Source organism: Falco peregrinus, chromosome 10 (assembly GCF_023634155.1).
Source record: "Falco peregrinus isolate bFalPer1 chromosome 10, bFalPer1.pri, whole genome shotgun sequence".
Taxonomy (NCBI): domain Eukaryota; kingdom Metazoa; phylum Chordata; class Aves; order Falconiformes; family Falconidae; genus Falco; species Falco peregrinus.
In genome coordinates, this window is record NC_073730.1 from 31,206,700 (window position 1) to 31,222,738 (window position 16,039).

General features: G+C 41.3%; 1 protein-coding gene across 18 annotated transcripts in view; it reads left to right on the forward strand.

Moving 5' to 3' along the window:
- Window positions 1–16,039, forward strand: part of FGGY (FGGY carbohydrate kinase domain containing) — a 325,638-nt gene that overhangs the window by 294,708 nt on the left and 14,891 nt on the right. For 15 of the 18 annotated variants that reach the window (XM_055814962.1, XM_055814957.1, XM_055814958.1 and 12 more), the window contains one exon: window positions 1,805–1,899. The exons of 2 other annotated variants lie outside the window; for them this stretch is intronic. In XM_055814962.1, coding sequence (XP_055670937.1) covers window positions 1,805–1,899 — 95 coding nt within the window. Of the gene's footprint in view, window positions 1–1,804; window positions 1,905–16,039 lie in introns of those variants that run through there. One more of the 18 variants, XM_027792671.2, reaches the window with a different exon arrangement.

A 16,039-nucleotide genomic window follows, 5' to 3' on the forward strand; every position in this document is an offset into this window, starting at 1 on the left:
TCAGATAAAATAACTAACATTCCAGGATCAATCCCCCATTCTTTCCCGAAAGGAAAAAAACCTGAATATATTATTGTTAGCTGCAAATGCCCATGACTCAGCCACGCAGACATCCAATAGATAATTTTGCAGGCCACTTAAAAAGTATCTTGATCTTTTTGTTTGCCTGGTAAGAATTCTGTATTCATTCTGATGATGCGGGAAATGTGCAGTAAATTTTAGAGCACGTTGGAAATTGCTCACTGCTTCAACGCCTGGCGAAGAGCCGTGTAGCTGTAAGCTTGGGGTTTAGATTTTCTGTTCCAGGCTGACCCAAGTCCCAAGCTGTGGTCCCTCTGAACCGGAGGAATGCTGAGGTGACGGATCCTACACCGGTGGTTTTAAGGTGGATGTGTTTGGGCAGAGAAATTGACGGGGTGCTGTAATGCCACCGGTTCGCTGTCAGTAGTCATTCCAGCAGTGACGCAACAAGGTCTCGCTGTACCCTCAGTCCTTCCCCGCCACCCTGCCTGTGCTAACTGTAGGAAGAGATGGCATAAACACCACTGTGGAACCTTGATGTTGCGCGCCGACAGACAGTTGTAAGGAACTTTACACAGTGGAACAGTGCAAAGTATAGCATAATGTAACTGGATGCCTGGGGGGTGCAAGGTCAATAATTGGTTCTTATCTGAATAATTTTATTTCTCATTTTGAAAAGTGTGTATTTGCCTTGTCCTCTGCAGGAGTTGTTCATGGCTCACTTTAGATCTTCCTCCAAATTTCAGCTCATTCTCATCTTACTGCTGGCTCTCAGGAGCAGCATTTTTTGGGGCATAATATCACTGAGGCTATTCACAGAGGAAGCCCTCCTCCCAGCACTGTGTTTGCATCACCGTTCATTGAATGAAGTTATCTCAGTAATGGAAATTTAGACACATGCCAAATACTGTAGGAATATTAAATTTTTGGACTTAGTGAGGATAAGCATCTAAAGGGCAGCTAGAAAAGTACCTGGACTTACACTAATGTTTCAGATTTTTAAGGAGAATTAAGAAAGCGGGCTGATTTTTATTTACTAGTCTTTCGTCCTGCTGTTTTTACAGTAGTAATACAGACCTTAGAAAACTGTGTGAACCGAGGGAAAGTATGTTCATGATAGTACCCACGGGTGATGAAACAACAATTTTTAATTTACTTCAGAATATATATTGAGGTTTTTTGTTTGTTTTTCCAGTGTTTTAATTTTGTTTTCAAGTATTTTGCACAATTTGGAAGACAAGATTTCTCTTATTATTTCATACATAGCTTGTGAAAGTTTACTAAGTCATATTTTCATGTCTTCCAGCAAAACCAGACTGGCTTTGTTGGCTGTGTAGTTAAAAACAAACACAAACAATCTTTTTTTTTGTCCGTTGCAAAAGAAACAAAAAGGATACCACCCTGTTTTCCCCTCGAGGTCAACTTTTAATAGGCACGTGGGTTTGGAGGGTGTGGGTAACAGGTTTATACCAAGCCCTTTGAGATGAGTACCCAGTGTCAAACATCTGGGGGGTTGTTCTTTATACGCTTTGTGTTCTGCATTAATATTTTGCTGAAATTGTTTTATTTAAATTCTGCATTTTTCGTGGAGCCTGGAACCACAGAGCAGAGAAATTTGCATTAATCTACAGTAGACTGTAGCTCGGAATGGAGTTGCGAATGTGGTTTTCAAGTCCTTTTTAATTCTTTTTTTCTTTGGCTTTTTTGCTTTAATTGTTTAGTGTGCCGCTAGTGCAGTACTGCTGTATTCTTCTTAACAGAGGCATGGCTTTTTCTTGCATAGGCAAGCCTGTTGTCCTGTCGAAAGAAGTGGAGTCTGTTTTGGTGGGTGCTGCTGTTCTTGGAGCTTGTGCTTCTGGGGATTTTGCATCTATACAGGTATGCAGTACCTTTGTTGTTGTTGGTGGTGGTTTTGGTTTTTTTGTTTGTTTTAGTTCTAATGCATTTTACACTTTGTCATTTGGCACCATGCGCAGGCTTTAATTCCAGTGGAAAAGTTTGTACCTTCTGCACAGCCGGACAAGAGCCAGCATCGCTTTCCTTCCACCCTCTTTTTTACTCCCTGTGTCATTTAGGTGTATTGAAGATTCATTTGTCTTTTGACTGTAGGGACATGCAGGTAGAAGCTGCTGTCTATGAAGTTAGGCCATGTAATTTTACAGACAAAAAAAAGAATTTGGCAAGGCTCTGATCCTGCAAGAAGTTCACACTTTCATCTCAGTTACATTTGTCCTACTTTCCTTTCTGCGTATTGAGGGATGTTAAACATAAGAAACAGCACAGCACTATTTATGCAGTAAAAAATGACACACCTATACCTCTTGTCTTGCCCACAGTGAATGCAGGGGTAATAATGAGGATGGAACTTCATGTTTATTCATGTTATTTCTGTCCACTAACAGTTGTAAAAGTAGCAGTAAGGCTTTTATGTTCAGTGGGTCAGCCAAAGCATGACTTGGCTGCATTCTTACAAACAACAGTAGTATACAGAAACCCAAAGGTCTGAATGCCCAAAATCCTATCTGTTTTCCCACCCGGCAATTCCTCTAGTATAAGGAAAGCATCTCCTCATGCTACACAAGGGCACTGAGCAGTACACTGCATCCAGTTGGACAGAATTATTTATCAGGATGGTCCCTAGGTACACTAACATCCAGCAGAGAAATTTGTAGATAAAATTTTGCACAAAAACTTATCTGAATATATTTTCTGAATAGGGAGGTCAGCTTCTTGACCTAGTTAAGTTGATGCAGTTCCACTGGAATCAATAAAAAGCTCAACATAAGCTGAGGAACTGGGTCATATTTGGCATTTTTCCAAATGTGAAATTTCCAAATGTGACTATTCTGCAGTGCTATGTAGGTTAGCAGGAAGAGCAGCTTCCTTCCATAAGAATTTTTTCCATTAAAATGAATCCCATTGCAACAAATACATGTAGTACTATATATATACATACATATATATGTATGTATTTAATGATATAAGTGCTTGTAAGGAGAACTTATTCTGAAAAATGTAATTTCAGTAGCAACTTCTGGTAACAGGACTTCATATTTAATTCTTCTGTTAATGTTCTGCCTTCAAATACGTAGGTACTTCATTCCAAGTTTAAGATGTTTCCACTACTGTGCAACAACCGAACATCGCAAAACTTTTTTTATTAAGTCTGTCTTCATAACCATTAGAAAAATCTAATGTGAGATTTTCTGTGATGTGTTTTTATATAATTTTGGTGTATTCGTTTACCTTTATTTTGTAACCCTGCCCTTATATATAGAAATATTTCAGAAGCTTATCCAATAATGTCAGAGCAGATAAATGTATTTTATCCATGCGTACATATATGTCAGTCTCTGTAGCACACTTCTTCAGAAGTCTTCTTCAGTGAAACTAGGTCCTTTGAGTGAGCCACGTCACAGACTTTGTAATTTAAAAGGTGTTTGCTCTTTTACTGTTACGGTATGTCAGGAGGTACCTGCCTCTTTGGTTGTGGGAATAGTTTTTGGTTTGTCCTAAGTACAGTGCAGGTTCCTGTCCTGGAGTAAACTTCTCCTAAGGGCTTACCTGTGGCTGTTGGGAGCTGGACTTCCTTATGCTCCCTTTCCATTTCTGCTTGAACCAAGTAAGTTAATACCAGTACATAAAGAAAAAGAATAAATGCAAGTTGCAATGCAATGCCTCAGCACTGCATAGGGAGTCTGGTTTCCCAAAGGCAGCCTCTGGCTTTTTCAGGGCTTCAGCAGCTATTTGTGTAAGGTCTGGTTCCAGGGTTTGCTAGTCAGCAGGAGAATTGCCTTTTGTTTCACTGAGCTACAGGTCAAGCCTGCGAGCTTCCCTGGGATATCACTGAAATGGAAAAGGGGAAAGTAGTTTGGAAACTACTGCTGTTATACATCCCACTGGGCATTTGTAGCATGTGTCTTTCCATCATACTGCCGGTGGTGATCACTGGGAGCCAGGTGAGGCTCTGAATCCTATCCAGGATGCCACAACATCGCTGCAGTGTGAAGAAACCACCTGCAAAGTGTTTTGGCTTAGTGTGTGTTCAGAAGATTGGTGTTAAAGAGGTGCCACCTATGGCAATACCAGTTGTATCATGCAGCAAATATGTACAATTATATAAAAAATATTTTTAACAGAATTCAGCTACATCTGCTCAAGAAACAAGAAATTTAATAAAAGTCTTTTTGGGGGCAGGGAGGTGTAAATGCATATTTAGCATTGTGGTTCCATAGACTTCTCTTATTATTTTTCTAATGCATCTTCCAAAGCAAACCTTCCTTAGAGGTGCTGCTGCAAACACACAGCATTGTTGTAGTCTGCAAATAGTAAAGGTTGTTACCTGTCCTCTAATAGATGGTTTGTGCTTAATTATTGTGCTTTCCAAAGCTCTTTGCTTGCTCAGTCTAATAGTAAAGGAGAAAATTGTGGGTTATTTACCCATAATCTCTTTCCTTATGTCTGTGGTTGTTTGAATGGGAATTTTTATTATATTTGTCCCAGTGACTGGTCACATTTCTCAGAATGATTTTTGGACACTTCCACTCAACATCAAAATCAAAACACTTAAAAGCTATCAGGTTTTCATGGGCTGGCTGTTTTTCATTTTCTAAAACTCATGCATCTTTAGGACAGCTTGGAAACAGCATGCAAAGCCAGGATCCCTCAAAATCACTTCTGATAATCTTAGTCTGGGTTTAACGTGCTCTACTGACAAAAGGACTGGCTGCTGAACAGACATGTGAAACCCACTAGTGAGAAGCAACAGCAGAAGTGCTGCCAGGCTTCTGCCGGGGGATCTCCTAGGACGTATGTGCCCATGTGCTGTGTGCACAGTGAGGGATGCTGTGGGGAGTCTGTGGAGCAGGGCTGTTCCTGCATCCGCGTGCTAAACCTGATGCTTTGGGGTGTAATGTGCATTATGTGTGAAGAGCTGCCCTGCTTGTGTGTTCTGTCACTGTAGGGGGTTGGGTATGGGGCTGCCGGGTCAGAGCCACTGCTCTGGCAGCTGGTTCTTCACTCACAAAATCAGGACACACAGACAAGATCCTTCATATCTACCAAGGCATTACTTTTCCATAGAGGAAAGAAAAGATGGGTCACCTAGGGAAGACCCAACTGTAGGGTACCTTATGTAATAACTAGAGTTAAGTTTTATTTAGCTTAACAGTTAAGAAATGCATTGGATTTGGATGGTATTTCCTTAGGGGTAAAGTATGTGGCTGTGGTGGTTGCTGTCGTACCCCTGTATACACTTTCCTGATGCTTAGTCTTGTGGTGTTGCATTACTGGAATTTGAAATGGGGAGGCATCTGCTTCAGAGGACAATTTTTACAAGGACGGGCAGCTTGCTCACCAGGGTACTGCTCTATGGTGAACCCAGGCCGAAGAGTGCACAAGGCAACAGGATTCTCGGCCTTCACTTTGGTGGGCGGTTGCTCGCAGTGGCTGGAGCACTAAAGAGCTTTTCCTCTCTCCTTTGGTATCCCTAAACAGGTTTCTTCTCACAAAGAAGCAAGCACCAGCCTATCTCCCATCTCTTTTCCCTTTCTATACTACAGCAGTGACTATTTGCAGGATGCAGCATTTTGTTCTAATTCTTAATATTCATCTTTTTGTGCATATTTTGAGTGATTTGTGGGGTAAAGGTTTTCATGCTTTCTATTGACCACATCTGTATTAATACCAAAATTCTCAGTATGCTGAGCCTTCACTGAGAAGCATTGGAAATTAAAGTTATTGCAAAATTTGTAACCATACAGGTTAATTTGCAAGATTCTAGTGTGGGTTTAAAAGCTCAAGCCCCTTGAAGCTGCAATTTCATCTTTAGGTAATTCTATCAAGGAAAGATTTATAACCTCTATCTCTCATGCCTGGTCACCATATGTTGTTTCTTCAAAGAATGTTGACTTCCCCATTTTCCTCTTCATTTACTCTCCCTGCATTTTTCTCCTCTGTGGTAAAACTGAATTAAAACAATTGGTCTATCCAAAAAGAAAAAAGAACATGCAGTGTGGCGAGTTCTTCCCCGTTTCATCTTTTGGTGTTTTTAGTCTCCAGAATCTCCAGAAAGGGGAGAAAATCTGAATTTTCTCTTGCAATTTGGCTTATCTTTTAATTTGCCCCTACAAATGCTACACCCTTTTTCTTTGAGTGATTTTTTTGTGTCTTGATTGTTGTGCCTATAGGCTGTAACACAGCCTGGCCGGGTCACAGCAGACAGTGCTGTGTAACATAGTATGACATAAGGATTTTTGATGTATACACTATATTTTGGGGTTTTGGATTTTTGAAATATGTGCTGCATTGAATGAAATAACCTTAACGTTGCTGGCTTAGATGGGTCCATTTATTGGCTCTAGCTGTTCTTTTCATGCTGAGCAGCAGGATCCTGGTTTTCTATGTGATTGTTTCTGTAGTAAAAATATAGTTTCCGGTTTAGCAAGCCAGCAATTCCTTCTCAGTAAAAATGTTCAATAAATAAATGTCAAAGTTTCCAGTATATCCTCGTTACTCTGCCTCACTTGTATGTAATTGAAAATGGGAAGAAGGTGCTGTTTGATTTGGCAGGCATCCAGCTCTTTTTTTTTTTTTCTTTTTTTTTTTTTTTTTGATAGCCTACTCTTTGGGACAAAGCCATACACGAGGGAACGGGATTATTGCCTTATAAAAACCTGCAGCCCACTGACTATTCCTTAATTGCATATTAAAGCAATTAATAAAATTACCTGTATGAAACCAGATTACCAGATTTATTTTGGATTTGCTGTATTAATGTGCGTGTCATTGTTACTAGCTGATATGGAAGAGACGAAACTGTATGATTTATTGTAATAGCTTTTACTGGTAACTTTCTGCAGTCAGCTTTCTGTAATCATTTCTGGTCTAAAACATTGAGCTAGAAATTAGAGTCTACATGACTACGAGATTTTTCAGGCGTAAAATTGACTTGTAAGGGAGGTGTAGTCTTGTCTTTGTTAGTTTTGATTGTCATGCAAGTTGGTGGCATATCCTGCAAAAAGATAGCAAAAAGCTTTTTCATTGAAAAAAAATGAAAGCAGATTGGAGGTGTATAAAAATGAGCCAGATTCTGTAGAAGGGGGTGTTAGGTCATTACCTAATGTGGATTAGCTGAATCATTTAGCAGCAGTAGCACTGAGCAAGTGAAGTACCCCTTAGGTACAATTTGCATCCCTGGAAGCAGCCCTAGAAGCTATGTGGATCATGGTCACCTGGCTTGTCTTCAAGTAACAGGCAAAGTCCATAGCTGTGAGGGAGATGTATTGTGGACAGGGGTCTGAAATGATGGTGGTGCAGGGGAGATGAATCACTGACAAATCTGAACTCGAGGAACTCGCAAAAGCTTTGTTTGTGCACTGCTTGGTTATGCTTCATTTAATGGAGTTCTCCTCTCAGCTGTCTAAGGAAGTTGTTGGTTGGTGTAGCATAGAGGATAACATCGAATAACAAAACCCACAGATGACACAAGTTTTATAAAGATCAGCCAGGAAGAACATACAATATGCAGCGTGTTCGCCTCTTAACAATGAAAATGTTACGGACTACCATGAATGTAACGTTCTTCAGTGCAACAGTTAGTCCACAGCCTTGGTAATGGACCAACTGGCAATTGTGAATAGACAGTATTGCAGAAGAACACCCAGAAATAGTGCTGGGACATACTCAACATTTTTGCTGACAGAACTGGAGGGGATCAGGCTATTTCCATTTCTGGATTGGGCAGTCTCTGGTGTAATTTTGTTTCACTTCTTTCAATGGACATGCTTCAGTTGAAGATCTGATCCTCTATTCCTCTTCCAAAGCATTACCTGTCAGGTCATGGACTGAAATTAATACAAGTGTCTTGTTGATTTCCATATTTTCAAAAGCAAGAAATGAGTGAAAGATCAGGGAGGGGATAGTTTTTTCCTTAGAAATGGTAATAACTTGGGAAATCAAAAGAGGAAATAAAATTACTTCTCCCTGTTGAGTTAGGGAATGTTGCCTTCCCTCATCTCATTAAAAATTTAAAGCACTCTTGTTTTTGAGCAGGGTGAATTAGTAATTAAGTGCTATAATCAACTTGTGTAAACATAATGTTGAAGGAGAGCAGCAAATTAATCATCTTGCTGGCTTGCTTTACCCAATTAATGCACCTTTTAGTAAAGGCCTTCCTGCTGTGTTGGGATGGGTTTTTTTCTCCTGTTCGCTTAATCAGAGGATTTTGGAGAAGCAGAGGAAGGAGATGGTTGTTCTTAGGCACTGTGCTTCATACAAGGAGTGTGTTAAGGGGCTGTGATCTTGCCTTCCTTTTCTTCAAAAGCTCCAGATTTGTATGTGTAGAGCTTGAGCCCAAGGTTTAGTGGAGACCATCCATGGGCAAGGCTAGGAGACAGCTCTTGCCTTTCCGAGTAGTGTATTGGCTGGGTATGGCCTCTTCATCTAAGTGATTTTGTAAAAAATTCCTTCCAGGATTGTATCCGATCAGTCTCAATTGACAGGACATGCGCTCCAGACAAAAGTGACTTTCAGTTCAGTGCATAGCTTATATATCTACAGTTAGTGTATTCTAATGGTGGAGAGAGCTGAACCTTCACAGTCTGTTCAGTTGTCGTTCTCTCATGACTGGCAGCAAAGTTACCAAGGGATGTCTCAGACAGCTCATGATGTGGGCTCCACCGCTGGAGGAGAGCCAAACCCTTTTCCATGTGAGCAGCTAAGGTGTTCGATGGCTCTGGAGCACACTGGAGCTAACCAGGCCTGGACTCAAAGCAGTGACTCGGCAGTAGAACTCTATCCCTTTACCTCTTTCCCTGGTGTTTTGACACTGAAATACATCTTTGCCTGATTGAAAGGGTTTGGGTTTTTTTTTTCCTTGTGTAATAAAGTTAGATTCAATATGGCATGCATGAAACCACCAAGATACTGGCAATGCCTCTGGCTTTTGTATAGAGTCAGCTGCCTTCTTACCAGAAATCTTTAGAGAAATATAGATGAGAGAGAAAAATTAAAAGGCAGTGATTTGATGGCCACTGTCCAGTTCCTTGTGGCCTAGTGTTTATGGTACAAAGAGTGCCTTTTTAGTTAGCATGTTTTGGCCTTACTGTCAGAAGTCTTTGCTGTAAGGGTAAAAAGCAGATGAATCACAACTACTCTTTTGCCCTAAGGATGATCCTTCTGTATTAAAGCTGAGAAATATAAATGCTTGTCTGTCTCTGCCAAGTACAGAATGAGCTTTCAATCAGTTTGAGAGTGTGATTTTTTTTTTTTTATAATTTTTTTTTCACTTTTCAAGCCACAATAAATATACAGAAGCATTTCTACTGTCTTTCAGCTGACTTTAGTGGACAGTCTTTCAATATGTTTGGAGATCCTCTCTTGGTGGGAGTTAATCACACACCCAAGCACCACCACTTCGAGGGTCAAACAGCTGAGATGTGGCTGTAGCTGATAGCATGATGCTTTCACAAAAGTGCTAAGAAAAGTACCCTCTGTCTTGTTGCTGTTTACTGACATGTGATACTGGTTGACATCTGTTGCCCTTCTCATTTGAGGACTGTTTGCTTTACTAACTTTAACATTTCCACATTGCTGTGCTGTTGAAGTGCAGATACACAAATCTCCTTGGAGTCCCCAAGGTCCTTTTATGAGAAGCAGAGCTGCCATCATTTGATATCATCCTGCTGGCTGCCTTTTATATTGGAGTTGAGAGAAATAACTCTGTTGCTGTTAAATGTTCTTGGTGGAGCGCAATGTCTAATGCTATATGTTGTCATACATTTGATGTATTATCAGATCAGTGCGTGCTGTACAGTAGCGTTTGGTTCGTTGTCAGACTAGATGATTTGTAGTCGGTTTATATCACTTGAAATTATTACAGGTAAAAACTTGTCTAAGAAAATGTCAAAGTTTGTTGTAGCAGGTCATACAGCTACTGAAATGACAGATGATTTTAGTCCATAATCATAATGCAAAATCCTCAGTTGATGTAAGTCAGTATTGCTCCAGGATTTCAGAGGAGTGACACCGGTTTACTCCAGTGCCCTGATCCAGCCGAGCACTTAGGTACATCATCAAACCTTCAAGCAGGCAAGAAGCTCAGCTGAAGATAAGCAGGACTGCCCATGTGCTGAAGTACTGTGCTGGAGCAGAGCCCGAACAGGAATCTGATACACAGTTCACTGGTAGATGACACATCTTGAAATGATAAAAGGCTATTAGAGCTCTTGCAATTTGTTCATATTATTACCCGTTCGGAAACAAGCTGTGGATGCTGTAGGTAATAGGATACAATAGATGGTGTCTTTTGTTAAGTGCTGTCCTTTTGTGGAAACTTAGCAAGCTCCATTTTAAATGTCATCCAGCGCACAAATGTTCAGATTTGGAATTTCTCAGTAACTCTTTAATGCCAAGGAAAGGCAGCTGCAGTAATTCAGTGTGCTATATTGGTGTAACAGAACTACCCATTTACGTTAGCTGAGTATTTGGCCCAGAAGTACTAACACTGGGGGCGACAATCTCAGAAATCCAGTACTTAAAGGTGTGCCATATTATTTTTCTAAAAGTAGGTGGTTTAATGAAATACAGTGATGAAATTAAATAAAAGCTGGCCTTTTATTTGGTCATCGGTGGAAGGAGAAGGGGCACGGTGTGTTGAGATATCAATGTGACTTACCTGTTTATTAATTCTGTCTGAGAGTGGTGATAAAGATTTTATTACTTTTTCTTCCACATTTACGAGGATGGACTGAAAAGGTAATGAAGCCATCTCAGACGCTCAAATGATGAAACCTATCTATTTAATCCTCTGTCTTTATGCTGAAGGTGTAGCTGGCTTTGCGCACTGGCATAGCTCCATTGACTTAACCTGAATTCTCTATCTTGCACGCACATACCCGATTAACACGTTAGAAGCAACCGTATGTAGGTAAATATAATCTCTTCTGTCTGTGGGTTTAAGACATATTGTTGTGTCTTTTAGCTTTTAATAAACTGACATCAGCTGATGTTTTGTTAATCTGCAGAAGTCGAGACTCCTACTAAACCAATGGTATTCTTCTCATCTGTCAGTGAGCCCAAGACCTGGCAAGCAGGAGAAAACATGCTGCCTAGAATAGTTCAGGTTCTGCTGCTGTATATTTTTGTAACAAACCATGAAATGACCATGGTGGGGTTTGTCTGAGGAGATGTACAATTAGTTGATTTTTTTTTCAAGCATACTAAGACTAAGATCATCTTGTAGAAGAAGGTTAATAATATCACAACCTTACAGGTTTTTTAGCTTGCTGGCCCTGGCTTTTCTTGAGGAAAACCATAAATATGAGGAAACCATAAATGTGTCTTTATAGGAGAGAGATACGTACTTTAAAATATACTGTGATCCATCTCCTTTCTATTTTAAGGACAGATTTTACCCGCATATTCAGAGACAGAGCTGAAGTCATTCGGACCTTGGACTCCCCTTCTGTCCAGGCCATTTAAGCAGGGAAAAGTGTGATAGCAATATTTTACAGGAAGGATGAGTACAAAGGAGGATACTGTGGATCTGTTGTGACTGTCAGTAGCCAGTAAGGTCCCTTTCAGAGCGTGTCTTGCTTAAATGATGTTCAGGATGTCAAACAAGTTAAAGTCTCTCTGCCCTCACCTCTTCAGTAGCTGAGCAGAACAACCTTCAAGTTATGCACTGGAGAATTGGAAACTCAGTCTGGCTACATTGTGAGATTAATTTTCCATCAGGGATTTGCACTCTTGCTATGTCAGCACAGGGGATCAGACTGTTCTGTGGCAAAGCACAAGCATGTAGAGTCACAGCACTAGCTGTCTGAAATGCTTGAGGTTTTTTCACAATAAATTTTTTGAAGGACAGAACGATCATTTAGTTGTGGGATTTGATGCCAGTAGTTTGTACTACTAGAACATACTTTTGTCACCCCTATATTTTAAGAAGTTTTATAACTTACATGTACTGTGTTGCCCTTTCTCCTAAAGATGCCTAGAGGGGCTTGTTTCTCAAAATTTGCCCTATCTGTATAGTTTAACAAGACTCTGTGTACTATCTAGGTGTTTCCAATACATTTAATTTTATTGTGGTTAACAGTAAAGATGTTTTTCTTTATTCCCTTTCATGTAACCAGGGATTTGAAATGGTAGAGGAGAGATCCTGTCACCTTTATTAGTTTTATTAGTGATAGAAGGCAGTTGCTTTTTAGCATACTGGCTTTCCTCACTCTCAGAATTGGAATCCAGTTCTCATCCTCCTTTCTTGGTTCAGCTAAGGCACAGGTTCCCGTTCCCTTGGTTTCATAGAGACTTACAACAACCGTTCCCAACCCTTGCTTGCTTTCTTGTTTTGAAGCAACTTCTCGCACCCGCTGTGCTTAAAGCATTTCTGAGACACAGTTTGATACCAGAAATTGGACAGTGACATGTAGAGAATCCATATGAAATAGCTTCATGGCTCTGTTTTGTTTTTATTGGGACAAGTGTCCATGTAATGATTAGCAAGACCATAATTGTTACTCTTGAGAGAAATCAGGCAGAAAGGCTAACCACCAAGGCACAGAAAAGCATAAGCTGCAGATTTTTGTACAAAGATACTCCTCCAGATGAGGGCTGAAAAACACTAGAAGAACACAAATAAGGAGAACCACTGTGCCTGTACCTTGCTGTGCCTTATAAGCGTGTATAAGCAGCAAAAGCGAGTTGGATTATCGTTTTTCACAAGTGCAGTTTTCAGCTAAGAAATGTGTAGTACTGCTAAGGGTTGCATTCCCCTGAGCATTACTGACCTTCAGTACATAAACACATTTTGACACATGTAGGGCCTGGTTTTGTGAGCACCTGCTCAAAGTATGAGAGGGTAGATTTAGATGAGATATTAGGAAGAAATTCTTTACTGTGAGGGTGGCCAGGCGCTGGCACAGGTTGCCCAGAGTGGCTGTGGGTGCCCCATCCCTGGCAGGGTTCAGGGCCAGGCTGGATGGGGCTGGGAGCAGCCTGGGCTGGTGGAAGGTGTCCCCGTCAGTGGCAGCAGGGTTGGAACTACATAGTATTTAAGGTCCCTTCCAACCCAAACCCTTCTACGATTCTATGAAGGGTTTTCTGTTGCTGTTTTCTGCACAGCTTCCAGCTAGTCCTTTACCAGGTAGACATTTTAGGGAGGAGTGTGGTGTGGGAGCACATTCTTTTAGTCAAGGAAAAGTGATGTGGCAATGCGCTCCTCACTAAGCGGACTGCGGAGTGTTAGATCCAACTGTGTTACTTCTTTTGGAGCTTTGGACGTGCAGGGGATCCAGCAAGGGAAAACACCCTGGAAAATAAACCAACTTCTAATCAATATTTTTTCCTCTGAAGAGTCTTTGCATGACAAGAATATGTGGGGAGGGCTGCGCTATTGCCCAGCCCAACCTCTCCCTCCCCAAACCATGGGGTGGAGGATGACAATCTGTTGCGTTTTGAAGATCCCTTCCTTGCCCAGCCCTGTAGCTCAGAACTGAGTTAAACACCTTGAATATATCCAGCGAAATACTGAGTCCAGTAGCCTTCTGTCAGACTCCTTTTGCTTTCAAAACGTCTAGTAAGACAATTTTTGCCTAATTGTCCCAGACGAGTGTATTCCAACCTGTTGTCATGAAATCACTCATTTCTGTTAACTTTAAGTAGTTTAGGTGCTGAATCCTATATCTGTAGAGTAGACTGAGGGAAGCAGTGTTCGAGTGTCTTACAGCAGATAAATTGGGTATGTGTTATCCTCTGGGTTGGCAGCTGGTACTTAGCTTAGGTGAAAGAGATGAGTAATGGCCCTAAAGATGCTAAGCTGTTTGAAGCCCTTCTGATAAATGGGGTCTTTTTGTGATGAGCTATTCTCACTTTCTTTGACTGGTTGGTGTAAAGGCTTTGTATACACAAGCACATTACTCATTATTTACTGGTCATGGTTGTAAGGTTGTTTAATTTTGCAATAGTCCCATCTAAGGGATGGTTCTTGCATTGCATGAAAGGCAGACTGAGCAAGCTTTCCTTTTCATTTGCTTTGTATAACTTTGCCCCTGTGGAAACATTGGATAGCCTGCACATTTGCCGTGAGATGCAAAATGCCACGCTTGTGGCTTTCTGGATGTGGAAGCTTCACTCATCCCAGAGGAGAACAAGGCATGGAAAGAGAGAAAGAAAAGCACGAGAAAGAAAATAGGTATAGTGGGAAATGGGGGGTTTCTTTTTTGGCACTAAATCCCCAATATCCCCGCCATCTCCCTCTCTCTACTCCCGCTCTCATGTTGTTTATTCTTTCTTCTTGTATTCTTGCCACTTTCTTGTTTGTGTTCCCTTTTGTTTAGTTTTTTTCACTTTTTTTCTCAACTGTTGATTCTTCTTCTCATCTCTTTTCTCTCTTCTCTTCTTCCCTTTAATTTTATTCCTTTTCTTCTGTTCTCTTTCTCTCTTTCCATACTCTTTCCATGTCTCAGTCCTTTACCTGTGTCTCACATAATAAAAAGCAAAGAGGGAGGGATGGTTTGAAGCTTGTTCAGTGTTGCATCCCCCAGGTCCACTCCCAAGGCCTGTAGGACTTCAGTAAAGGGTTGTGATGCTCTGTTCTGTGCGTACAGCGTATCCACACTGCGCTTATTGGGCTGTGCCAGTGTTCTTGGATTGGAAAAGGAAAGATTTAGGATGGCATTGATCACAATGCTAAAATAAACTGCCCTCCCTTAGCCAAAGGAATATGAGTTTGCAAATGCCAGCGTTTGATACACAAAATGAAGGACACTGGCTAAGGAAGCCAGCTGCCTGGGTTAGCTGTTCAGGATCTGAAATGGCAAGTCTTTAAAAGCAAAGAGACAGAAGAATTCATTTATATTAAAACAAACTCTGTCATGAGTCATTTGACTTCTTTTTCTCTTACATGCATAGTTTATGTCTCAGGCCTTCTAAGGCCCGAGTAACATCTGATACTCTTTAGGCTGAGCTGGCTCTAATCGGAGGAGCATCCTGCTTCCAGTTACAGTGTACCCCTTAGAACTCTATTTAATTTGAGTCTTGTGTTTGCAGGCTGTAACTATTACTTATTTGTCATTTTATGGTAATAGGAAAGATTGCCTGTTACTCAGTCCTAGCCATGCTGTTGAATAGCTCTGGGTCCTCAGCAGAAGCAGAGAAGAAGTGGCCCGAGAGGGGCTTTTACTTTTTGCCTCATTGGTTTTTCTCATGCAGGTTCATTGGTGCAGGTCAGCAGGCACCAGTGGGGGCAGGTCCCTTGCCATCCTCCCAACCACTGCCTCAGTCCAACGGTATCAGCAGAGCATGGCTCTGCGGTTCTCAGGCAGCTTGCATATGACCTGCATGTGGGGTTTCTTCCCTTCTGCTTTGAAAGAGCCAACGTCAAAGTGTACACTGTCTGAAAAATCGAGCTTTGCCTTTTTTGCCCCTTTTTTTTTTTTTTTTTTTTGCCTTTGGTCCTTTCCTTATCCTTCGTCTCCCCCCTTTTGCTCCCAGGTTTTTGTTTAAATATTTTTACCAGGTGCTTCAGGTGCAGCCCTAGTTAATTGCAGCTAGAATGAAAGATGTGTAAATTCTTCAGGTCTTGTTCACTGCTTCTGCCAAGGCCTATACAGACCTGAAGGGGGAAAGTGAAACACAGACAAAGGTCAGAACAGCTTTGTCCCACTCTAAGGCTTACAGGGAAAGTGTTCAGCCAGCTTCCCCGGGCAAGGTAACCCTCGGGGCGCCCTGCTCGAAGTGACTGCACCTTAATTAAGCAGCATGACTCTTGTTCCCCCTAGTGGCTAATTACACAGGGTCTGTTTCACGCGAGCAGTTCGTTCAGCGGCCTTTAAACTTACCTCCCTAATTCTCCTCCAATCTATGTTTCTTGCTATGTTTTGTAACTTTCTCAGTCTGTCCGAATGATGGCATTTGCCATTCTTTTGCCTGTGACTTCAGAAAGCAGGAAAGCGTACTATGGATAGATACCGCCTTACATCTGCAACACAGCAATAGGGTTTTGGGTTGGAGAGGATTG